Source organism: Chroicocephalus ridibundus, chromosome 3, assembly GCF_963924245.1.
Source record: "Chroicocephalus ridibundus chromosome 3, bChrRid1.1, whole genome shotgun sequence".
Classification (NCBI taxonomy): Eukaryota; Metazoa; Chordata; class Aves; order Charadriiformes; family Laridae; genus Chroicocephalus; species Chroicocephalus ridibundus.
Genome location: NC_086286.1, coordinates 53,806,102 through 53,831,767, shown reverse-complemented (window position 1 = coordinate 53,831,767; position 25,666 = coordinate 53,806,102). Strand labels below are relative to the sequence as shown.

Genomic DNA, 25,666 nt, shown 5'->3' with positions numbered 1-25,666 from the left:
AATTGGCAGTTGAGATGTGTTTCAGGAAATAAGAGTCTGAATTTTCTGGCAAAAAGTGAAGTTGAATAACAAAACACTTAAACCTCTTAAAAAAGCTTAATAAACAAGGATTGTCTCTAGTGCGTGGTAAATACATGCTGTTGCATCTGAATTACACCCTGTGCAATTTCTGTAGGCTACAGAAACATACTGTCTGTGTGAAACCAAAAATTTATGATTGATCTAATTAAAGGCCAATAAAAAAATAAATTATTGTCGGTCTAGGTAAGAAGATACTTACACTTGTAGTCAAATTATCCAATTATTACTGCTTATGCCTAATAATGAAATTATTAAAAATGATACAAACAAGTTTTCTGGTACCTATGCCTTACGCTGTTGCTGTGCTGTGCTTACCCTTCTAATGCATGTCTGGGTCCTGGAGTCAATGGTGCTATTCCCCCTCAAAAGAGAGGGTTATGGAAAGTGATCAGCATCCCAGGTTTTTGACAGGTGGAATGTGATGTTTATTTTGATGATTTCTTCCCCGCACAAGGGGCTTTCCCTTGGGTCTATTTGGCGTCACATTTATACATGCACTAACACAGTTGGCTGTTCTTTCATTGGTCTGCATTTCCACATTATATCCAAATTTACTATAAATGATATGTTTTGCATATGTTATATACTTATTCGTCTCTGGTTGGAGGTGTGGGGGCGGTTATAATACTGTTTTCATTCAGCAGCCTTTAAGCTGTGGCTTTCTGATAATCTAAATGATGTTTTACTAGCATAACCTCATGGAGCATACATGCATGTTCTGAGTTAATAGTTAAATTTATTATTTAATTATATAATTATATAGATAAAGATTATAATTTTATTATACATAAAATATATAATTTTATATTATTTATATTTAATATTTAATATTAATATTATATACTATTAAACCAATTAATAGTTAAACAGTGCCCTTAGAAGGCATTATATACAAACACAGAATCAGATACCTAGTAACAACTTGTCACCAGTATCTACTAGTAATCTCAATATCACTGATAAGTTTTCACAGTTATTTCACAACACAGTGCTTGTCATAAACTGTAATCTATACTGATTGTCCCTGGTCAAGAATAAAGACAACAAAGGTGGTTTAACAACTCTGCAATATTGTTAAGCCATTTGGGAAATTACCTACCAAAAAAACTCCCATGCCCCCTCAAACTGGGAGATTCTTTTCTAAAAGTGACTTTCTGATGAGAACTAAAACATTAATACAGATGCATCCAATGAGTTAAAAAGTTGTAAAGTGTCTGAATTGCTAAAACACAAGTTCTGTATTTCATTTCCTGTTGTTATCCATGAAGAATGTTAAGTGATGAGATTACCTGTACAACACCCTCCTGATACACCCACATAAATGTTTCCTTTGGGGTCTCCAACAATCCACTGTCATGTTTAAAAGGTTCCAGTGCACTGAAATAATCCAGAGAATTTTCACTCTTCTCTTAATATATTTAAAGAAGTTCATATTTAAAGTTATGTACATGATTGGCTTTGTTACTGTGCTAACTAACTGCCTCTTCAGACAGCAAACTTCATAAGACCCTGTCACCTGGAGTCACCACTGCAGCTTCACCAGAACTTAAGTCGCTCTGATGTCATTGTCTCTATCTCTGAGATTTGCAGAGTTTTACCCCGAACTTTTATTCATATTTTAACAAGCATTGCCAAAGCCTCTAAGTATGAATTTGGATTTGAAAGAATTGCCCTCATCTCTATACACAACGAGGAATTCTAGAATCCTCCTTCAACTAAATATTGGCATTTATATTCATGGTACCAGGATATTTGCATTATTGGTCACCACTGATTTACACTTTCATGTCCTCTTCAATATGCTTGTGCTGCATATTCTTGATACCTTGGGTAACTCTTAAGATGGGTTGATAAAAATAAGTACATTCATCATGTCCATTTTGTTATTAAAAAGGCAAAAGTAAGCAAGGCGTTGTAAAGAAGTAAATTATTTCATAGGTGAAGAAAGTAACAAAGGCTTGTTTCCCAATAGTGTCTGTTTCTCATACCCTTTTCCCTGGGTAAGAATTCTACCTGTTTTCTCTCTTCCCCCTTTCCCAAACCCTCCTATGACTGCTACCTGTTGTCTGGGAGAGAAATACATGCCGCTGCTGCTGTTTCTGAGCCACACGTGCTAATTGGACAGATGATAGTACAGGCAGGCAGAATAGCTTGCAACAGGTCAAACAGAACATTTAACTGATATATTCATGTCACCACCCCTTCCTCAGTGGAATATTAATTGAGGTCTGCCTTCTTTAACTGGCTGCAGGTTTTCACAAATCTTTTAGGACTCCAGTTGTATCCCTCTAAAACAATTTAAATTTTTTTTGCAATAGACCAATGTACTCAAAAGTTATGGAAGGCAAAGTACACAGCCTTATAGAAGCCTGATTATTTTCTTTCCTTAGAATACCAGGCTAAAAATAAGCTAAACATCAATTTAATACCTTTTTTGTTCTTTATTGTCCTTATGAATTGGTGATAATGATTCTTTAATTAGAGTGGAAACAATCTTCCAATCATATGTAGAGAAAGAGTGCAATTCCTTGAGACCGTGTCTGCTTTCCAAGAAGTTTTGTGAAACTCAAAAGAGGAGTTTTTGTATTACCTTATTAAAAAAAATATTTTCAAGGGTTCTAGAACCAATGTGCTACAGTGAATGTTGAAACTGTTGAATTTCACAGGAACTACTTGTATACAAAATACACAAGAAAGAAGATAAAAATAATTAGATTAGGGCACTCCCTGTTGAAACTAGATACCTTCATTCCAGTCCCTGCTTCGATTAGTCTATGTAGCATATAAAACTGGTACAGCTACATCAGAAGATGCTATGAAAAAAACATCCCGATACCATGTAGTCCAATGCCTAGAGCGTTCTCCCTTTTCTGACGGAACCAGCCCTTTTGTTGTATAAGGAGTCTATACACAGTAAATTGGAGATGTTAGTTTAAACTGAGCATGATTGTGGATGTTACAACACAAAAAAAACGTTGGATGAATGAGACATAATTTGACGGAAAAAGAGCATAACATCTAAAAGAATCATATTTACTCTGGAAGGGGTATGCACATCGTGCATTCCTTTGTGCGTGCAATTGTGCATACCTTTCAGTTTCTCCCAAGTAAAAAAGTCCTTGTTCATTTCTGAGAATCTTCAAATCACCAAGAAAAGAAAATTATTGTTAAGTTTTGTGCATTCACTGTGTAGGTAGTTATGGCTAGTTTGCTAATAAAATATAGTGAAGATACTCAATTTCTGACCTTTGACTTTCACCTGTGCGTATCTTCATGCTTCCTGTTAAACTCAAAACTGGGGGAGATTAAGATTCTGCTCCCATCAGCACCCTAGCAGATCATCTCCTAGATGATGAGGACTATAGGAAGAGGAAATAATCATGATGAGGAAAAGAAAATACAGAGTTGGTCATATTTGCTGTAAGATAAAGAAAAAAACTCTACATCTCTCGTGGGGATTCTTGGAATGCAAAGAATGAAATGAGCTCCAAAAATTGCAAAAACTGTGTTTTGACTAGCTAGATAGAAGATGTTTTCCTATACAAAAAAATATATCCAAGAAGATTCCTGTGAACTATAGAAAAACTTAGGTCAATCTCCTGTGTTATTTCAAGTCTAGATGGAATAAAAGATGTATGTAATAATGAAAAAAGGATATCTAGCTGAATCTATAATCACATAAATTTATAAGACAGGAAGGCTAGCAAGCTGCTGAAGTGACATTTTAAGGTGTAATTATCTTACGCAGAAAGAAACAGAGGAAATTACAACTAAGGAGTTGGACAGCATATGTCAGTAAATGATGATGACGCTGAAAAGAATCTGAGTCTCAGATGTCTTTTCAAAATGGCAAAAAAAGCCCCCAAATCCTGTCACTACTCTCCAGTCTAAAACTAATCAACTTATTGAAAAATGAGAGGTTTGTAATATTTCAAGACTTTTTTTTATAACATGACAGAAATAATGGATCACAAAAACAATACTACGATTCAAATTTAAAAAAGGGCTTTGACATTCAGTGAAAAAAGCTAATCTAGCTCTACTTCACCACATACCTGAGGCATCATGATGTCCGGTTAATATCAACTCCTGCCCAAATGGTCTTTTAAAAAATGATGGTAGAACTCACAGTTCATTAACTTTAGATACTTCTGAAGAAAATTCAGCAATTTCAGCAAAAGAAGAGGAGGCTTCAGAAAAGGTTTCAAGGCAAAGAGTTATTAAATCAATTTAAAGCCATTTCTTAAGTCACAGCACACATAAATGAAGGAATTGTTGAAGAAAAGCATGGGACTTGATATGGGAAAGGTTTTACACTTGTCACTGAATATTAACGAAAATCAACATGAGATTGCTAAACTAACAACTATGAAGATGATAACTTCATTTTAAGAAATACTTTTAAAGTTAGCAAAAGGGTCCCCCATATCTTCCAGACCTCAAAGAGACCACAAAATTCCCCTGCCCTGAATGTGGGACATATTGATTTAGCTCATAGTAACAATGCTGTATGGATTAAAGATGCTACATAAGAGCTTCAGTATCAGAAATAGCTATATTCAATAAATAGAAATGGTAATAGAAACCCACAGAGTATAAAGTTCAAAGCTTTTTGTTTAAATATTTCGTATGTTCTGGTCAAGATTAATATATTTCCACTCAGACTTAGTAGACATCAGTAACAGACAGTATGTCTTCCAGCTGTGCTGAAATTATTAACATCAACATAATCAAATTTTATCACCACCTTTTTAGACATGAAAAATTATTTTTCAATGAAAAAGGGTACAAATAAACAATAAGTCTAGGTGGTTATGGAGGTTGAAAAAAAGAAGGATAATATAAGTTACTACAAAAAGTTGTTTTATTGATCCTGCATTTGCAAATATGAAAAGCATTTGAATGACAAACTCTATGAAAGTAATAGCATCATGACCTATGAAAATCATGTCTATCCCTCCATAATCACAACCTAGCCAGTGTCAGTATCTGTGAAGACGTATTCTTTGAGAGTTTCTTTTCACTTGCATCCTACTATTTTGAATTCTTATATGAGACAAAATTGACTTTTGCATCACGGAAAATTTTACCTCTCCTGGGGGATTTTTTTACCTATATGTAAAGCAGACAAATGGAGATTGCTAAAACCTTTTCAGCTGCATACAATTTGAATTAAACAACTATTCTTTTCCTACTAGGGTTCCTCTTGTGAGGGAATGATTTGAATTTAACATCAAAAAAAGCCCTTGATCTGTTGTCCTTGCAAAAAGGACAGATAACTTAGCAGGTTAATACATACCTTCATCAGCAACATTAACACTGAGAAAAAGGAAAAAACTGCCATACAATAGAATAGATATTGCATCATGTCCTAAATTCTACTCTCAATACCAATAAACTTTTTTGCTACTGTTTTGTCCCAATAATATCTTACATGATCATTTGTAATAGATTTTAATCTGAAAAAACTAAGGCAATTGAAAGTAGAAAAAATATTCACATAGATGAAACGTTATACTCCAAACCAGATCTTGACAAGCTGCATGTGTATGTCTAGAAGAAAGGAACAGAAGTGAAGGGTTCATGCGTGTAGGGTTTCTATGTTTGTTTCTAATGATAACAAAGAAATAAATTGAAGTGCTAGACTGGCTTTCAATTAACTAGATAAAGAAAGAAGCATGAAGATAACTCAAGTCTTATACAGAGATAAATTTTGACAGATAGAGGCAGAGATGTAGAGAACATATCTGTAGCTTCAAAAATGGTGATTCTCCTAAGATTTTAAGATTCTCCTAAAAGCCTTAGCACAGCCCACTAGGTCAACTGAGAACCCCACTCAGGTATACAAAAAGGCTTTTCACATACACTTTCTGATACACCATTTTATGAAAGCTGGTTAAACTGAAGGTAAATGTAGTGACACATCAGCTACGCTAATTCTATTCCCTATGTTGTCACTGGCGCTTTAGTATTTGTATAAGGCATACTTTGCAAAAGGCAGAGATGACAAAGTGGCAAACAGCTGACTGAGTGCTTGTTGAAAGGCTCTTTGACAGTGGCTTCAGTTCATGTGACAGTGATTTCTACTGTTATTGATAATAATGTTCATAATGGTATAAGAGGCTACCTACATTCATATAAAAATCACAAAAATAACATAACATTAATTTTACTGTGAATTGTGGCTATAAGGATATATCGATTTCAGTGGCAATCAGCAGGTGCTTATAGTCAGGCATGTTCTTTCGAATTATGTTAAAACAGAAGTGTTTTCTTTCCAACATACTATATCATTTACAAAGTAATTTGAGAAAAGAAAAATATGTAACATATGTAAAGTTTGGTTTTGGAGGAATCCTGTTATTGATAAATACTGTTTTTTTTCCAAGGTTATTTCAAAAATGCAAGTTTTCACCATTTATTGCTGCAGTCGGAGCAAACATGCATATAATTTACTCTCTCATGAATTAAAGGCCTTCACTTCTGTAGCTTAGGAGCTCAAAAAGTAAAGTGTGAAACTGTCTTCTGAGTTTTGCTCACCAAGAAAGGTTGGCAATTCCCTTAATAAATGCAACCTACTAACACCTGCATGGAGAGTAAGACGAGACCAACAATCCACTTAATGGTCAAAGTTATAACAAAAGTATAGTGGCTTGAACTTGAACCTTAAAAAATCAGAAAAGGAAATAAAATCCTTTGGGGCAGTTGGATTTATTCATATTCTTATATTGGTTGAAATAAAATCTTTTATTTTTCCTTTAAAAATCAACAGATTTCATAAAAGGTTTCCTATTCCTGTGAATAGTGTTTGAAATACCATTATAACTGAATTTTGTGGTTATAGCACACCAGGAATTATTTCCTACAAGTGAGATTTGCTCTCTGTTTAAGACAAACAAAAATTCCTAAAGAAGCAACTACTAAATGCTTTATAAATATTTCAGCAGTAATTCTTAAACTGAACAACAGTGTGTAAAATTACTTTATCAAGTGATGCAAAAGAAGTTGACAATTAAAAATAGTTAATTTCCGTTATGTTTAGAAAGAGGTGAAGTTGAGGGGGCGTAATTTTACATCTAGCTGTTAGCATCATCTCCCTTTCAGATCCATCATTCTTCTATTTTTTTGTTGTTTTTTGGAAACAAATCACACATGAAGTTGGAAAGAAAGTGGAACTACTTTGGCTGTTTAGATAAAAAGTTTTTGTTCTTTTTAAGCTCAGGTTACCTGTGTTGTGTTTTATAAGTAAGTACTTAATGAAGTGAATAAAACCTGTAGTAGCTTTAAAAGCAGTTCCTTAATCTATTTCAGGGGCTTCCTATTTCACAGCTTTTTTTAATAGATAATGGCTTTTCCCATTGGAGTGGCTCAGTAGTCAGTTCTACCATTTGTTTCTTCAGACTTAAAATGTAGTAGGTGGGCAAACATATACAGGACTGTAGGACATCTGGGGTCTGGACATAGAATTGTACTGTTTATACAAGATGGGGCAAATGAGGATAGGTAATGGGGGTAACGAGGAATCCAGCATTTCTCTCCTTTCCTCTTTAGCTGTTGTTTTTAGTGTTCCTATTCTATCTCTTCATATGCAGTCAAGCAATTTTGCTGTTGAAGATAACCATAGAATGGGATTTTGTGCATTTGTTAATTTAGGGAGCATGATGAGGGTCCTGTAGTAACTGCTCTGCTAGCTGAAGTCTCTAGCCACAGGAAGTTTCCAGGTGCATTCTGTGGAGAGCTGAAGCATGACTTTATGAAAGGTGATAGTTAAATCATCACAACTCCATTTGACTTTCTGTTTTTTTTATAAATTGGGTAAGTACTTCTAATCCAGTTCTAGAATGGAGAATTAGTGCCAAAATGTTTCACCAAAACCACAGATGGAGTCTGTCACAATCAGAATTAGAATACATTGATTTTATCTTCTTGGTCCAGTGTCTAAGCCTTTAAACAACGTTCTGTTGTGACCCAAGCAAGTTTCTTGCTAGCTCACAGGTCAATCCAGCCTTGCAGAATCAATGTCTTCAGATAAGTGATTCACCTGGATTGTTTTAGGGCTAATAAACCAGTGATTCAAAAGCTGAGTGACCCAAAGGGGTCCCGTTCTCTTTTGTAAAAAACCTAGATATTTTTAGACACTTTCTGTATTTTTAATTTTTCCATGATATGGAGATAAGTTTATTTGTACAGTTTTAATAGGAGTTAGAGTAGTGTTATTTCAGTATATTCTGAAAGTTGTCATAGGCTCCGTATTGTCATTTCACCTGTTATTCTCCCTATCTAATACTTATTTTTCACAAAAAGAATATTAATGTTTAAATCATTTGAAAGGTTTTTTTATTATGCTTTTGGAATTAAGCTTTCCAATGGAGTACATTAGACCTACACAAGATGTCAGCATTAGAAAACATGCTTACCAAAACACTTAATGAGGCTTATTTATCACCTCCTCAGTGTGGAATAAGTGCCATGGAAAAAAAAAAATAACCTCCTGTCAGATTTGGTTCTATGGCAGCTTAAGTTAATTTAATTCTAGCTACCATGTCCATGATATTCCCTCTCCTTCACTTTCAGCAACTGTAGTGGCATTCCAACTCTGTTGAATCATTTCAGTACGTTCTCCAGGAAAAAACTATTTTAAGAAAATAATGTGAATAGTTTCCTGGCAGATTGGAGCATTGAAATGGTTTGGTGCATGATCAGGCAAACACCAAAATTAGTGTAAGAGGAGTTAGTGTAGATCTAACCGGAAGGGAAGGCAGGACTTTGGCAATTTAGAATAACAAGAAGCAGGATTGCTATATTATGGCCTTGCTTTTATTCTCTTCCCTAGATATCCTCTGTCAGGGTAACAATAATAAGTTAGGATGTTAAGTGTATTCCAGCATGGACCTTCATACACGTGCGTGTGATGGAAGTAAAAAATAGGCTGAGAATAGCTCTCCTAATATTTTACAGTTTTACCAACTGTTCTTTACTTTGAAATACACACAGATATGCCATGATAATATATAGGAGCGTTATAAAGAACTAAAGATTGCAGAAATCAGAAAAATTGTAATTGAATTATATATATATTTTTTAAAAAAATAAAAGCCACATGTTTCATTTTGTTTCCTAGCCAACAACGTTCTTATAGCTTGCAGTATGCAGAGTGCAACGTATTGATTTGGCATCCAAAAATACCTATGCAGCCCTAAAGATTGTTAGTGATTACTTCTTCATCAGGGAGCAGAGGGTCACCAAAGGAAAAAGACCTGAGGATATGATGTTTTACACATTTCAGGGATTTTCTTCATTCAGACTGACCGTCTCCTGAAGGGACTCCATTTACTTAGAAACTGCTTCATGATGTGAACCATAATTGGCTGCGACTTAAGAAGCACACTTGTGATCCCAGATGAAACATGAATGCAAATGTACTCACAGTAAATTTTTATTTTTCTAAACATTAGACTACAGATGGAAGAGTTTCCACAATCATGAAAAAATTGGGAAGCTCCCAGATTTAGTGGAATTGATGCACCAGAAAGCCTTATGAAACAAATAAAGCAAGAAGAAAAGGACTATATTCATCTGCATACTGGAAGAAGGAGAGAAATATATTAGCAGTTGTCACTCTTTCCCCATTGCATCAGAGGAAATTGCTTGGCAAGCATCAAGAGAGAAATCTAAATGATATGAAGTAGCTACATTATACTCCAGCAGAGAGTAAGAGATGTAGGACCTTCGCAGAACAAAGTGCTGTAGAACAGTTTGTAACATAGGCACATCTGGTTTATCGAAACAACTTTTCTTTTCCCTAATCAAAAATAACATTTCTGAGGTGATGAAGTAGAGTGATTCTGTATGCAGCTTAGGACTTACTTTCAGTGGTGTCTCAAGGCAATCATGAGATACAATATCTTTGTACAAAATCACATGTCTGATTTTTCTTTCAAGTTCTGGTGCTTTAGAAGCATTTGTAATGTTTGCTGACCTTCTATCAGTAGTTTCATTTTGGGGTCTTAAAATTGATTTCTCTCATTTTGACTTTTGAAGCTATAAGATGGGCTTTGATCTGTTGTCCAGATTTGTGCAGTAGCCCCAGAAGCAGCTTTTAAGTATTAGTTGTGTCAGCATTTAAAGCATATCAAGAGTGCCACATGTGAAGAAAGATCTCCCTGTTTCTCTTTGGATATAAAAAGCTTTTGTCTGATACATGTTGATGGATCGTGTTCTTTTGATATTGAATGCTTGTGATATTGATATTAAATAAAAGGAATTAATGTGGAACTCAAGAGTACCTATTGGGACATCTTACTGTGCGTCTCCTGTCATTTGAAGTTTCTCATTCAATTTTCAGTATGCCTGCATAGCAAAATCAAAACATGATTGTAGAATGTATTAACCACCTATGTTAGTTTAATCAAATTAGGATCAGTAAATGAAGACAGAACAGTACAGGCTTTGTTGCTTCTTGTCAGTCAGAGTAGACACTCTTGGGGATGCCCAGTGCAGATTCTGGTTGCTAGCACTTGCTAAGATTTGTGTTTCCAGTCTTTACTACTACTATTACTTATGTGTATTAGAAAAAATGTGGATTTGTCACCAAATACTATTATCATGCTATTGTTTTGTTGTGTTGGTAGGTAACTGCCAAAATCTTGATCCTTTCTCATACATGATTGCTGGGCTTGTCTTGATGATGGGCTTGTCTGTCTTACAAGTATAGAAACACGTAAGGTACCTATGTGCATAGTAACTCCAGAACCACAAACTTGGGATCATGGCTTTTACACCTCGCTTGCTCTTTGGGCATGAGTTGTAACTAGGCAGTGTTGTGCCGACGCCTGGTCAGCCAAGTTAAAAGCTCTGTCACACTATATGGATGAGTACCTAGTGATTAATGGTTCTAGTAAAGCTTCGTATGTCAACATAGCACTGTGTAGTGCTAGGTATATTATTTGACCTTTATTCCTGCTAGCTTGAGTGTTTCTTCATTGTGTGGTGTAATTTATTTGACTTATTTAATATATCTTGCATTTTACTTGAGTTTTATATTAAGATTTGGCAGGAGCTTCTGGCTCCAGTACACAAAGAAGTGAATGGTGATCTTTCCTGTGGGGAAATATGTGGGTTGCCAGTTGGACTATGCTGCAATAGCCAAGTCGAGTGTTAGTTTAACACCAGTAGAAGTGGAGAATGAGACAAAGACCCTGTCGGTAGTTACACCAACAATTCCTTGATGCCATCATATTTATATCTGCCCAGAGGCAGCAGCATGCATTAGTAGACTCCATTCTGTGGATACAGTGCAATTTTATACAAATACATTTTTCCATTTGAATACAAAGAAATAGGATTTATTATCTTCAAGATAATAATGTGGTACTATATGTTCAAGGAAGACTGCATTTTTTAGGTAAAACAGTTAAGTGGTCATATAACTTTTGATCCCTATAGCTTCAAAATAAATGTAATTAAATACTTTTGTGAGGAAAAAAAAAAAAAAACCCCACAAAAAGATCTGGTTAAATTCCAGTCTTCCTGTAAGGAATTTGGCAAACAAAAAACTGGAAGTTTACTCATTCTTCCCGATTGTCACCTAAATGCATTAACCTGGGTTAATCAAATATAGACATGTTTTTAACCATTAAATTTGATTACAATATCACTGGTTTGATTTGTTGGTTTTTTTTAAATATATGAATCATTATATAACAACAGTAGAATCTCCGTCCATTCTACTTTTAGAAACTAAAAACATTCATCTTTTAAGGTCTTGATTCTCTACAACTTAATATGTGATCACATCTTTTATTTTCCACACAACAAATGAGCAATTATTGACTTCTGATTTGAATAAAACAACCTATGGTTGCATAGGCAGATGAGAAACTGTATGTTCAATTAATTCTTGATGTTCAATATAAATTTAGCACTTGTCCTTGAATAATGTCACCTGTTTCTTCCTGTCCCACTCCATGCTGCTGTCTCCTTTGTGCCAGCTTAAATGTTTACTCATCTTTGCAGTAAACACCTTAAGGATCTAATACTTCACAAATCAGCATAACGAAAAAAAGAACAACCAACAGTGCCAAAACCAAACCAAAACCATCCCCTTTGTCGTGATCCGTCCTCTGAATACCTACATGAAAGCTTTTGTCATTAATGAAGGGCAGTGTATTGTGGTAGCATCCAGGCATCCAAGAGGTCTGAGAGACCACTTATTTCCATGTCACTGTCAATATTTGGCTTAAACTGCTCATGAAAATAGTGTTAGTTTTCACAAAAATCACCAATTGTCCTATGAGGCACGTGTTTAGGTCCCTGAGTATGCATACAGTTCGACACTCACTTAGGAAATTTGGAAAATTCAGTCTTCAAATAATTAATCGCTGTTTAAATCTGACTTCAAATAATTTTTCTTAGTCATTTTCCTAATGTGCCATCACTGAAAAGTCTAAGAATGCAATCTGATACAATGGTTTTAAATGCCCATGAGTCAATGAAAGAAATATGGTCTTTCTCCTTTTTTTTGGCTTAATGGGTTGTATCTTTTATCTTGTCACATAGTTCAATGGCATAGAATTACAATAGATTAGTTTTGCAATTATCAAACTCTTCAACTTCTCTTTGGCATTTAACGAACCTCAGAAGCTGTTTATTGCTTCATATACTTTGCCATCATGAATATTAGCCTTTAATTAACTGGAACTCTAATCTTAATCTTTCTGGCTATGTTGCAATGAAATAACTTTGTTAGGTTGAATAAGATAGTATTTGTTACAGTTTTTCCAATAAATGGAATACTTTCAGAATACTACCTTTTTAGTCAGTAATTGTAAGAATATAAAATGTAAGACAAAACCTTTTTTTGGTATATTTTACTTAGCAACATAAAGTCACGGAGAAGACTCAGCTGAGAGGGACCTCTAGAGATCATCTGGTCCAGCATTCTGTTGAAAGCTGGGTCTTAGATTTGTTTTTTCAGGTCCTTGGCAAGCCAAATCTTGAATATTTTCAGGGAGATTCCACCACTTCTCTGGGCAACCTGTTCCAGTGTTTACTTTTTCTGATGGTGAAGAATTCTTTTCTTGTATCCAGACACAATGTCCCTTGAAGAAGTTTGCACCTAATGCCTCTTGTCCTGTCCATCCTTCTGAAGAGAATACCTCCATCTTCCCTATCTGTTAGGGACTGTAAAACTGTGATTAGATCCTCCCCTGAGCCTTCTCTTATCTGGGCTGAACACATCCAGTTTCTTGAACTTTCTGTCAGAATCAACTCTAATGGTCTTCGTGGTCCTTTGCTAGACTCTGTTCATTTTTTTCAGCTTTTGTCATGAACTGGGAGGACCAGAATTGGACACAATATTCCAGGTGTGTCCTAACAAATGTCAAGTAGGGTGGAACTCCTTGATCTGCTGACTATTCCCTTACCAATGGAACCCAGGGTTCATCCTGCCCTCATTGCTACAAAGGCACTGCTTGCTCAAGTTTAGTGCTGTCCGTGAGAATCCTCAGGTCCTTTTCAGCAAAGCTACACCTCAACTAGTCAGATCCCACACAGCTTGTACTGCTGCTTGGGATTATTCTACCTCATGTGCAAGACATCACATTTATGCAGTCCTTTTTGGCCCTGTTTTCTGGTTTGTGAAGGCCTATCTGCATGGTGGCTATTCCTTCTGGTGTATAGTACCTCTCTTCCCAGTTTGGTATGATCCATAAACTTGGTAAGCAAGCATTCAGTTCTCTCATCCACATCCTTTATAAAGATGTTGAACTGCAGCAAACAGAATACCAACCTCTTGGAACTCCCTTTGTGACCAGCTGTCCATGAGCCGGTAGAAGCATCTTAGTCTTACCCTAAAGGTTCAAGCCATAACATTTCTGTAAGATTTTGAAAAGCATAGTTTATGTAAGCAGCTTTGTAAGTCATTATTTCAGCTGTCACCAGGATCAGTAGGTATTATCCCTCTGATTTCTACATTTTTTCCCTGAATTTATGGTCCAAATGTGTCTTCAGAAACTGTCACATTGCAGCTAGGAAGGTCCTAATGAGTTGTACATGGAAAAATGCTAGATCTGCATGAGCAAAAGAGCTATTAAGAAAGTTCATTCAGCTGTTAGGAAAGACCGTTCAACGGTTTTATATTGTGAGAAACCTATCTTCTGTATGAAAAGCAAAGTAGAGCTAAAGTTGACCTTGTTTCCTGGAGAACTTGACTGGCCTAAAGATTTTGAGGCAGCTTCTCACTGTGAATACTCTGTTCTAATTGTTGCTTTTTTATTACGTTTTTATAGCAATTAATCTGAATCTGTGACTGGCATTCCTGCATTGTGATAGTCTGCACGTAGAAAACAAAAAGAATTCTAGTCTCCAGAAGTGCTACTTAAATCTAAGTATAGGAAAGTAAATATATAAAACAAAATAGATCAGGAATTATAAGAAGTGAAAAAGTAAATTGTACCTGTATATTTTTCCTCAGGTGGACTGTTGAAGATGCATGGCTAGAATGACTCAAAGAGAGGTCTGCATAAGAGAACAGTATTCAGAATACCAAATATGATAGTGATGGTCCCCCTGGTAATAAAGATAGGAAGGAAAGGAAACTATTTGCAAAAGGTAAACAACATTAGCTCAATGCAGCCACTCTAGCAAACGCCTTGTAATCTACCTTTATCAGCTGCAAACAAAAGTAACAAGTTGCCTCCATGTAATAAACTTAAAGCAGAGCAACAGTACTCTTCAATCTTTCATGGTGCCATTTCTTCAATGCAGGGACAGTTCCACTCTCTTCCTGATTGGCGATATTCCTTTGTTCTAGGCAGATCTTAGGCACATTCCTGTCTAGATCGTTTCATTGCTTTGGAGCCAGTTGCTGTTCCTGGAATTTAAAAGGTCTCTATGCTTATTACATACTAAACTGACAAGAAAAACATCTTAAAGACAAAGGGAAAAACAACAGTTCTCTCTATAAACTATTTTCAAGTTAATTCTCTAACTATACACACTACTTTGCTAGTTATACAATATGAGAATTATGAGATGCATAAGATGGGTAAGAAACTTCATATTGAAATGGAGACAATAATGATGTGATGTTGAAATGAGAGAGATAATAATAGATGAAAGTTATTAATGGAAGTTCTCAATAAGTGGTTTTAGGGCTAACCTTATTTCATATTTTCATTAGTGACCTTGACAAAAAAAAAATTAGGATTGTATAATGAAATTTATAGTTGACATAATGTTTGGAGTTGTTATTAAAACTGATGAAGATCATGGTGTCACACAGATAGAAGTGGAACCCCTTGAGAACTGGTGTAATAGAAATGGAATTAAATATAATAGTACAAAGTACAAGATAATGCACTTAAAACTAATGGCAGGAAATTCTGTTATTAACATAGAGTTCATCAACTGGAAAAGATAGTTGCCGTGGCAGTTAATCAAAGGATAACTGTGAGACGCCAGCGTGCTGTGGCCAAGAGAGACTAAATGTAATGCTAGGAGATCTACCAGACAGACAATTTTGTGTGAAAAAGTATAATACTCATTGTATTTCTGATGACTGATAATGTGGATTTAGTAAACCTGAATGGATTTCTCTTTCATCAACTTTTCCAGTCACAGCTTGAAGGTACAGAAACTTTTAGGATGCCGAACACTTTTGGCAAGGAGTTCTATAAATCTGCTACTTGCTGCATGAATACATAACTACTTCTGTGTGTTCCAAACTTGTCAGTTACTCAATTTTTTTGATGCCCTGTTCTTTTACTGAAGGAGACAGTGGAAAATCTGTCCTTATTCATCCTCTCCATGAAGTCATGATTTTATAGATCTTTATTTTATTCCTCCTTTTTTATAATTTTCGATTTTATTATTTTCTTCTGAAAGCCATTCCATAACCTCAGTTGTTATCCTCCTCTGAACCTTTTCTAATTCTACCATAGTTTTTTCTGAAGTGGCAGATCAGAGTAGGCATACTATTTAAGACGTGTTTTCTAACCACTGAAGTAAGGATAATTACAAAAGTCTTTCAAGAGGCAAGGCACAAATAAACAGATTTGTAATCAATTTTTGAAAGACCTTGTATATATAATAGAGGAATATTAGAGGAATAATAGAGGAATGGATTTGATAACCAAGATTCTTTTAGTCCTTCTAGTTTCTTTAATCCTGATTAAAGAATAGGAAGAAGTCAAATTAACACAAATATATTTTCTAGAAAATTTGTGAAAGTGCAGAAAAAGCTTCATAGGGAATTTACTAACATGGGTTGGGAAAAAGAAAATGTTTGGTTTCATGTAAGATGCAGTTTGGGATTGCACGATGGTAGTCTGAAAGAAATAATTAAGATTGTATCTCATGTACTCAAGATAATATATTCTTTATCAGTAATTTAAGCTAAAATTTAATAGAACAGTGACCCCTAATATTTTACAGAAAATAATGTTTTAAAGGATATGTGAAGGTCCTGTGTGTGAAAAATACACAAAAGAACATAGATGCTTTTCTAATGGCCTCAAATGAGCAGTGACTCATAGACTTGCCTGAAATGCAAAAAAAAAATTAAAGACAAATGAAAGTACTTATACTAGTGGCACAGAACAAATTGTTCCTCTGCAGAACAATAAGTGTAGATTTATTTATATTGGTTAGAAATGCTTTTCTTGGAGTATTACTCTCAACTGTTGCAAATATGTTTACTAAGCAAAGTTACAGCTATGCATATCAAATCTATTTTCACAGACATGGTCTATCTGTGACAGCAATATGCAACAATAGGTCAGAGTTTAGTAACCCTAGTTTAAGCAATTTGTAGTAAAGTACAGTGTAGGCATATGACTAGTGCACCCCTCTACCTCAGACAGTGGAAAATGATGTCAAAATACTTTGGAGGAAAAAAGTGCCAAGTCAGGTTTAGATCTGTTGTTAGCACTAATGAAGCACAGGATGTTACATGTTCGCATTCTGTTCACTGTAAAGCTGAATGTACTACTAGAAACTAACATAAGGGTCACTGGAGACATAGAGACAAATAGAACAATACAAAATACTGGGTATGATTTATGATCGCTGAAGCTCTCACCTTTTTTTGGAAAAAACACTTTCCATGTTATAAAAGGTAGCAAGTAATAAAGGGACTTTTGAAAGAAGAAATATGCAGAGAATTGTAGGAAGTTCTTATCCCATATGTATGGCTATAAAACCAAAGAAAACGGCAAGAGTTTCTCAAGGAAGAATCAGTTGTCAAGGACATTTGAGAATAGTTTAGCTCTCTTAGTCTCTTCTAGCATTTGAGATTAGCTTTGTTAATTATCTTAAACAATAGATTTCTTATAAGTACTTGAACTTCTATTATCTTAGTGCCAATTGTTAGTTGCTGTTACTCCTGTTTGGCTGAGAAAAAAGTTCCAGCGTGAACTTTTTGGAATTGGACTGTCATTCAGGCACTCAGGCTACACAATCTGCTGACCAGCAATAACTCAGATAAGAAACTTAGTAGAGCTGAATCAAATTTCTTCCTCTAAGGCAACGCAGGCAGAGGGGAGAGGTCTGAGAGAAGACTTTCATTTCTTCCAGGGCTTCAGCCATCAATACTGAAAGGCCGGAAGTCATATGAAAACCCTATCCATAGCATTTGAGGAAGGGATATGGTGAAGAAGGTTAGGTAATGGCCAGAGAAGGACAATGAAAAGTGAGGACAGTTATATTCAATGGAAACCAAGTCAAATGACTTCTATAAAGAAACAAACAGAAAAATATTTCTCAAGGAGAAATGCTTAATTTTCCAAGAACTTCTACTTCATAGCATGAATACATTCTTGTTGTTTTATTCTTGCTTAAAAATGCTGTGATAATGGAGACAGCTGCAGTTTTTATGGGACAATCTGAAAGTAGTAACACAAAAAAGCAGTTAACAAAACCTGTAGATCATTGCCAAAATATGCTTTCAAAGAAGTGAAGTTTAGCATGTAAAGAAAAAAACATATAAATTAGGCTTTTTCTAAAAGTATATTACTACTGACAAAAGTTTTTTTTGTCTTCTTTGGTTTTTGGTTTATTTCTTTTTTTTTTTAAAGGTAAGAGGGCCTCCACTTGCAGGAGCATTTAAAGAAAGACCGACAAAGCCCACAGCATTTCGCAAGTTTTATGAGCGAGGAGACTTCCCAATTGCCCTTGAGCATGATACCAAAGGAAACAAAATCAACTGGAAGGTAAGTGATGACACAGCTATAACAGCCTGCTGAGCTTATTGAAGTGACATCTCTTTGTCAAACAAAGTTGGCTGATAAGTAAATAAACTGAAATAATTTCTTAGCAAATAGAAGATGGTGGGGAAGCCATTAGAGAAAGGCCCCTGAGTCAGCTGTCTACCTTGGCTAACAATTAAATTTTATGCTGTAAAAAGGAAAATGACAGAGTTGCTTTGCCTTAGAGAATTGTTTCCTGCCCAATTCGTCTCTATTTTTATGAGGACCTGGCAATGCAGCCTGTTTCAAGCAGTCCATCAAATGATGGAAGTGGCTGGATACAGTGAGCAGCAGCCATTTATCTCCCCCAAATTTCACCTTCCTGCAGGACGCTTCCAAATAGAAGCTTTAATTACCTAAATGGATAGGTCAAGATTGCCTGCTCCCTGAAAATGCAGAGCAGAATACAAAGGAAGGCAGATTCTCATTCCACAGCTGTACTCTCAGTCTACAGCATATGTCAGACAGCGTAATCGCTGTCAGACGTGCCCCTGTTAGAGGCTGACCTCCACTGCTGAAACCATTACAGCTCCGACATTTCTCTGACAAAAGGTTAATTGGCTTCAAAATAAATGTATTGCCTAATGACTCCATTCTAATGCGGCTGTGTTTCTCTCTAAAAGGCTCGGTGATGTTATTTGTAAAACTTGCCAATCTTCTAAGTAACTACCACAGACTTTTAAATTTAATTTGAAAAATGAATGCTGATCTTCAACCTGCTCCTGCCATTTAATTATTTCAGTTATCATGAATTACTTCATTGTTTTCTGTTATTTATTGGACTAGAATAAGATTTTGCTGGAATCAGTGATAGTTACAGGAAATGAACATGATATGCATGAGCAAAATATGTCAGATTTGTGGAGTGTTTTAAATTGTTCATATCAAGAACATGATACCAATTTTGAATATATAGCTATGTTAATTCAACACAAAAAAGAGGGATTTTGCAGTCTTATAACTGAATCTATTTGTAATGAAGCCAACAGTATTAGGCCTATAACATGGTAAGTGGTACTATGTAATTTGTTAGTAACTAGAATTTAAGGTAGTTTTTTTGCTTATTGAAGTATAGAAGAGAGATCTGTGCTATTTTGTTGCCCATAGCAGTGCTGAATCAGGACAAAGAACAATTAATAGTTCTTGCAGCAAAGGAAATCTCTATCCAGCAAGAATACTGCAAAAAATCTGCAGAATTTAGTTTTTATTTTGAGGCACTATCAATCACTCCTAATTTCTTAAAACCAGACTGAGAGATACAAACAATTTACCTCATTTTAATTGCTATTTGACACATACACCTCCATCATAAGGGCTAGCACTCCACTAGATGATGCTAGTGGCTGCTTAGGTGACTAAGGACATGAGGAAATGGAATGAAGCTGTGTCAAGGAAAGTTCACATGGGACATTAGGAAAAGGTTCTTCACTGAGAGGGTGGTCAGTCACTGGAACAGGCTCCCCAGCGAAGCGTCAAACCTGTCAGAGTTCAAGGAGCATCTGGATGACACTCTTAGTCATATGATTTAGTTTTAGATAGTACTGTGAGAAGTAGAGAGCTGGACTTGCTGATCCTTATGGGTCCCTTCCAACTTGAGATATTTTATTATTCTATGACATCTTGCTAACTTGCTATCTACAAACCTTCCAAGTACAGCTGAATGTCTAAAATATTTGCTCCCTGTAGCTGACAGTTTGAATTGTTGAAAGCATACTACCTTAAGACAGTCACAATAGCAGAGTCTCTAGTCAAAGATCCAGCATGTATTTTTTCTTAACACAATTTGCAATTCTACAGACCTAATGTCTCCCTAGTGTCCAGTGTCCACATACCAGAGTAAAACGCTGGCATGCAGCTAGTGCAATGTAGAACTGAGACGTCATGCAACAGTTGCTTTTGCTATTGCTGTTAATCCTTTCATTCAAAACAAATTATCACTACTTCAGCATGCATCCCAGAAGGCAGCATAGTAACGGACTGTTCCATTCTTACATTAGCACATGGTAGGGTCCAACCTTATTTCCCTTATTTCCATGCCACTTGATTTAGTCACAAATCAATCCAGACTGGTTCTGTGGCAGACACTCAAGAAAACAGTACTGAGGTAGTAGAAGTACTTGAAGCTGTTGCTTAATTTGGCATGCAACCATCATTGATTATTGTGCAGTTTAAGTAGGTGAAGAGGCAAATAGGAGTTTTCTAGTTCAAACGTTACATTAGATAGCTTCTAAAGCCTTAGAGGCTGCCCACTGCTGCAAAAGGGTGAGAATGTTGTTCATCATTAGCTAATATTTAGAAGTGCAGATGATAAAGTAAGGTCTGTATTTATCACTTGTTTTAAGGAGATGCAAACAGTCAAAATACCCAACATACATCTAATGGCTAATTTTCATCAGTTCATCATATTTATTTGTAAATCTCTTTAAATAAGCAGTTTTTTAAGAAATATTTTTTACTCAATACTGCTTAAATTCATGAAAATTAAAAATATATTTAAATAATGAAATGTGTCTAGGCAAAATGTTCTATAAAATCTTGGCTGAACTATATTTATTTGCATGAATCATAATTCTAGTAGAAGGATAAAAAGAAGAAATAAATGGTAACAGTGATATTTTAATCCTACTACAATTGCACAGTATCCATATTTTATTGCAAAAGGAGAGGTTTTTTTGCTTTGTTTAGATGTCACGTATATCATGGTTTGTTTCACTCTTGTTAGTTTGTCTACCAAGTGGTTCATGAGAGAAAATGCAAGAGGGTCTCAGAAACATGATTTGTTCTGACAAAGGAAAATACTACAGGATTTCATTCTTTCCTGCAAAATACACAGTTGTTTTTTGTTTTTTTTTTTTGTTAGCTTTTTATATTTACTGAAACAAATCCAAAATAACCATAATTGTCAGACATCAATTTTTTTTTTAAACACTTCTTCACTCTATAGTAATTCTATGGATGGAATACAGTAATTTTCAGCTAGAACAGAAGAATCTGAAATGTTTTAATATCCATGAATTGAGTTAATATGTGCCAAAAAAATCTGCACAAATGACCCCTGATTATGTCTATGAAAAGAAACCCACAATCTTTGTGACTGACTACACAAATTTCTGGTTTGATTACAATTAAAGTGAAAGAATCCATATAAAATGAATTCAAGACTTTTCATCCCCTTTCAGACGATTTACTAGCAGTAAATGAACTCTTTGTGATATGGCATACGCTCAATGTAATATTCAGTGGTCATTAAATAGAACTGTATAGATATTAATGCCTTTAAAGTGCTGCAAATTTATAATACTCATTTTTTTTTGATAAAGCAATAGCTTTTGAGATCTAGAAATAAACAACTTCTTTGGTTGAATTATTCAACAAATGTCCAAGGGTCTTTCCAAATTTGAAGGATTTGTTTCTGTCCACTAACAGAGAATGAATAATAATGGTGTGGTTTGAAAATGGGTTTCTGATGTGTATCAAATGTAAAACTTTGGAACACAAGTTGTTATTAATTTAGAGTTAGATAATAGTAGAAAGTTATCTTTTTAGAAAAAGAATGTGTTAAAATATTTATAAGCCCTTTGACTACTTATGTGGGATCCTGCAGTTCTCTTTTCGCCCATGTATATCACAATTTTATTTCAAAATGAAGTAATATATTCTTTTGCACAATCTCATACCAAACTACGAATAATAAAAGCTCATAGTCCAGGTCAGAAAAGGACTTCCATTTTTAAATATACATTACTGAATTAATAAAGGTCAGAATGCAATTAAACCTTTGACTAAGGAAGTTAATAAAACTGAGAAAGTATTTCTGAATTATTAAGATATGTTTGAAATGCAGTCTTTCTGTATCATACAGAAAGTCATCATAATGTTTGAAAAATTATTTTTTTAGGGATCGGGGTTAATTATGAAAGTTATTATGCAGGGGGAAAAAAAGCTTCTATTCTTCAAAAGAATTTTAGCAATTTCAAAACCAAATTCAAAACCACAAACTTCTCAAGCAAAATGTCAAAATGAACATGGTTTCCATCTTTTAGGGTTCATGTTCTTTTCCAGGATAGCTGTGTTCACTAGGGATGTGACTTTTATCATTTTAATTCCTCTTCATCCCCTCTTTCCTACATAGCTTCTTTTTTTCAGGGGCTAGTATAAGCTATGGTAGCAAAATTACTTCTTGGTGATAGAAACCAGATGCAGTGGTAAAAGAAAGTGTTCTGCCCTAAACATCATGAATTTGAATTCTGCATACACTTTTTCCTTGTGCAGGCACAAGGAAAGAAGGTTCCTTTCGGTAATAGGGATTACAAATAATTTGAACATGACACAGAACTGCAATTTGTATTAGCATCTCTCATTCTTCATTTGGTTTTATCAGCATGTTGCATATTAGTTTATATAAAATTCTGAGCTGCTGTGATTAAGCTGGTACCTATACCCAGCACCAAGAAAAATCTTTGGGGTTTGGTTTGGTTTTGGTATTGGTCTTTGTTTTGGGGTTTTCTCCATAAAATAGCTGTGTTTTAAAGTTTGTTTTATTTTCCTGGAAGTGCAATCTTTTGTGTTAGTTTGTGGGATAAATTTTAAGAAAAAGAAAATATATTTTTTTATATGAACTGATATAGCTGGGAGACAAGTATTTAATTGCAGAGCTCTCAAGTAATATCTCTCAGGTTTTTTCCATTTTTTTGGCATTGTCATGACATTAAACCACATGGATAAATACTGTATATTGTTCCCTATGTAGTATTAAGTAAACTTAGGTAACGCTTTCCAAACTTCAAATCCCAAAACAATTTAAAAATAGTTGGAGGGAGCTCATTTACCCTACAGAATAACTCCATTATTATACTAATGTCTTGCAATTTATAGAGGTGAGATGTAATTGTAGAAGTTGAGGGGTTTTCATAGCTTATTGCCATCAGACGGGGAAGCTCCAACTTTCGTTCACCTCTTCTACTATTTCTAAGGAATACATGGCACTGGCACTAATACTTATCAGAGCTCTCTGTGAGTGAATTTGTATCACTAACTCAGGGAAAAAAAGGTGGATGTGTTTTTTCTCAATTAGCAACGTGTTCACAGGTTTGTGAACTTTGATTACAAAAGGGCCATGAGTGCTAAAGCATGGTGAAGGGGAGAGAAATGGTAGTGAAGTACAGTGGAGACATGGGAGAGAGTTGAATGTTCTCAAAACTTTTTTTATTTCAACAGCAATGAACAGATTAGTTTAGCTGCTCATGGAATTGCAGCCTCAGTTACCTGAAAGCAAAGAGGACAAACTGCCTATGAAAAATAATACTTTTGGATTTATTTTCATATATAGGGATATTATTTTTTTCTGCTTCCACTCTTTGTTAAACTATGCTTAATATCTTCTTAATAAAAGATGTTGAGAGGACACTGTCATCTTAAAGAAAACTTGTAAATCCCCCACAAGTGTCATGCAGAATGAAAACTTTTTGCAAGATTATATACAAAGAGGAGTGGCCATGTATCATGCTTAGGCACAGTGGGTACAGCACAGAGTGGTGTTAGTTTCTATTTTATTTAATGTCTTCATTAATGTTTTAAGAAATAGTTCAGAGTTTTCTTCTGAAACAGAATTCTGTTTATCTTGCCCAGAGGGCTCCTTTTTGAAATTATTTCAGTGATACTTTTTAAGCCTGTCTCCAATTGTATTGGTATAACAGAAAATCTCAGTGTGGGTTCAAGAGAAGGCAGCCGAAAGCAAGAATTTCTTAAACCAGAAATTATAAATAATAATTTAGAGAGACTAGAAATATGAGTGGAGGTAAAGAAATAAAGTCTTGGAGAAACAAATTGTAAATGCTGCCTCTGAGAAAAACAAACAAACAATTATTTTACCAGGTTAAGTGTAAAGGAATAGTTTGGAAAATAATTTTATTTTTTAAAGGACAGTAAAAAACTCAGTTTTCTGTGGAGACAGTAATACAGCAAACTTGAGAAGTGGCATGGTAGCAAGAAAGAATTATTCAGTTTTAAACTAAAAATGTACCAATCATCTTAAATCAGAAATTATTAGTAATCTGTATACTAAGGCTTACTGAAGCAAGCACAAGCAAATACTGTTCATAAACAGTTGTGTATAGACAAATTCATTATTCATTTATTCATTATTCTTTGTGACTGTGATACTAGTCCCCAACTAATGACTATCAAAGTGCTGTCTTTGCTGATGTGCATGTGACTTTTTCTTAGATTGTTAAAAATTGCAATCACAATTCAGTTCTAGTTTTCTTTTTTAAATGTGTAATACTAAAAAATAGCAACATCTTAATGACTATGACCTGATTTTCATTTAAATGAAAACTCCTTTAAATCTTTTAAGCAATATTGTGTGTGTACTACCCTCTCTATGAAAACATACAAAAGAGCTACACAATAAATGCAATATCTTTTCTAGCAAATAAAACAAAATTGCTATTGACTGCATTAGAATGGAATCCTTATTACCATAGATAAATATTATCCATTATCTTGTCCCTTTTTCTCTCTGTGATATTATAAATTTTGTTACTGATCTATTAGGTTTTTAGTCCTTGATAATGCTCATGGGCATCCATTTCTGATCAGTTATAAATTACAATGTCCTGAGTTATCAAAATTATAGAAGTTATGATCATCCTTTTGATAACAGCAGACTTAAATCTCTCTCACATCTAAGAAGTGTTAGTTTGTACCTAATTCCATTTATATTTAATAATGTGTTAATTTTATATTTATATTCAATAGGTACATGGTTGGGTTTTTTCTTCAAAAGTCCCTGTTTATATTGACTCTAGCATTTTATGTGAGAGAGCTAAGATTAACCCTCTTTTGTTTACAGACAAAAATAGGGTACTAAGTTACTGTCCTTCAATTAAGGCAACATTTTCAAAGTTGTTGAGTAACTCTGGGTGCTTTCAGTTTCCATTCCATGTTATATACAGTCACAGAAATTGTTGGAATTGTAGGTTTCTCATTTGAAATTTCTACATTGATTTGATCCCATCACTAAGTAACATTAATTCCAAATAAATTTAGTCTGTTCAAATCTTGCTTTTCAAAAGCACAATACTACAATTAATTTTCATTTGAAAAACACTTCTTAATAATAATGCATCAATTAACTGCATGCTTAAAATAGTCATTAAACATTTAGATAGCCAACGGCTCTGTGATATGCATTTTTCTGTTGGCTCATGACTTCCTAATACTAATCTACAAATCAGTCATTACTTTACTCTTTTCTGTCAAGATGTTTTTCACATCTGAAAAGGAGATGCCTTTGCAGGTCTTAGAAGGAATTTGTGATGTTAGGGATTAAAAAAGAA

At 34.7% G+C, this 25,666-nt stretch overlaps 1 protein-coding gene across 5 annotated transcripts in view; it reads left to right on the top strand.

Annotated features, from left to right (window-relative positions):
* PACRG (parkin coregulated) overlaps positions 1 to 25,666 on the top strand; it is a 250,918-nt gene that overhangs the window by 43,318 nt on the left and 181,934 nt on the right. For all 5 annotated transcript variants that reach the window (XM_063329193.1, XM_063329194.1, XM_063329190.1 and 2 more), the window contains exon 3: positions 18,156 to 18,290. In XM_063329193.1, the coding sequence (XP_063185263.1) occupies positions 18,156 to 18,290 (135 nt within the window). The remainder of the gene's footprint in view (positions 1 to 18,155; positions 18,291 to 25,666) is intronic.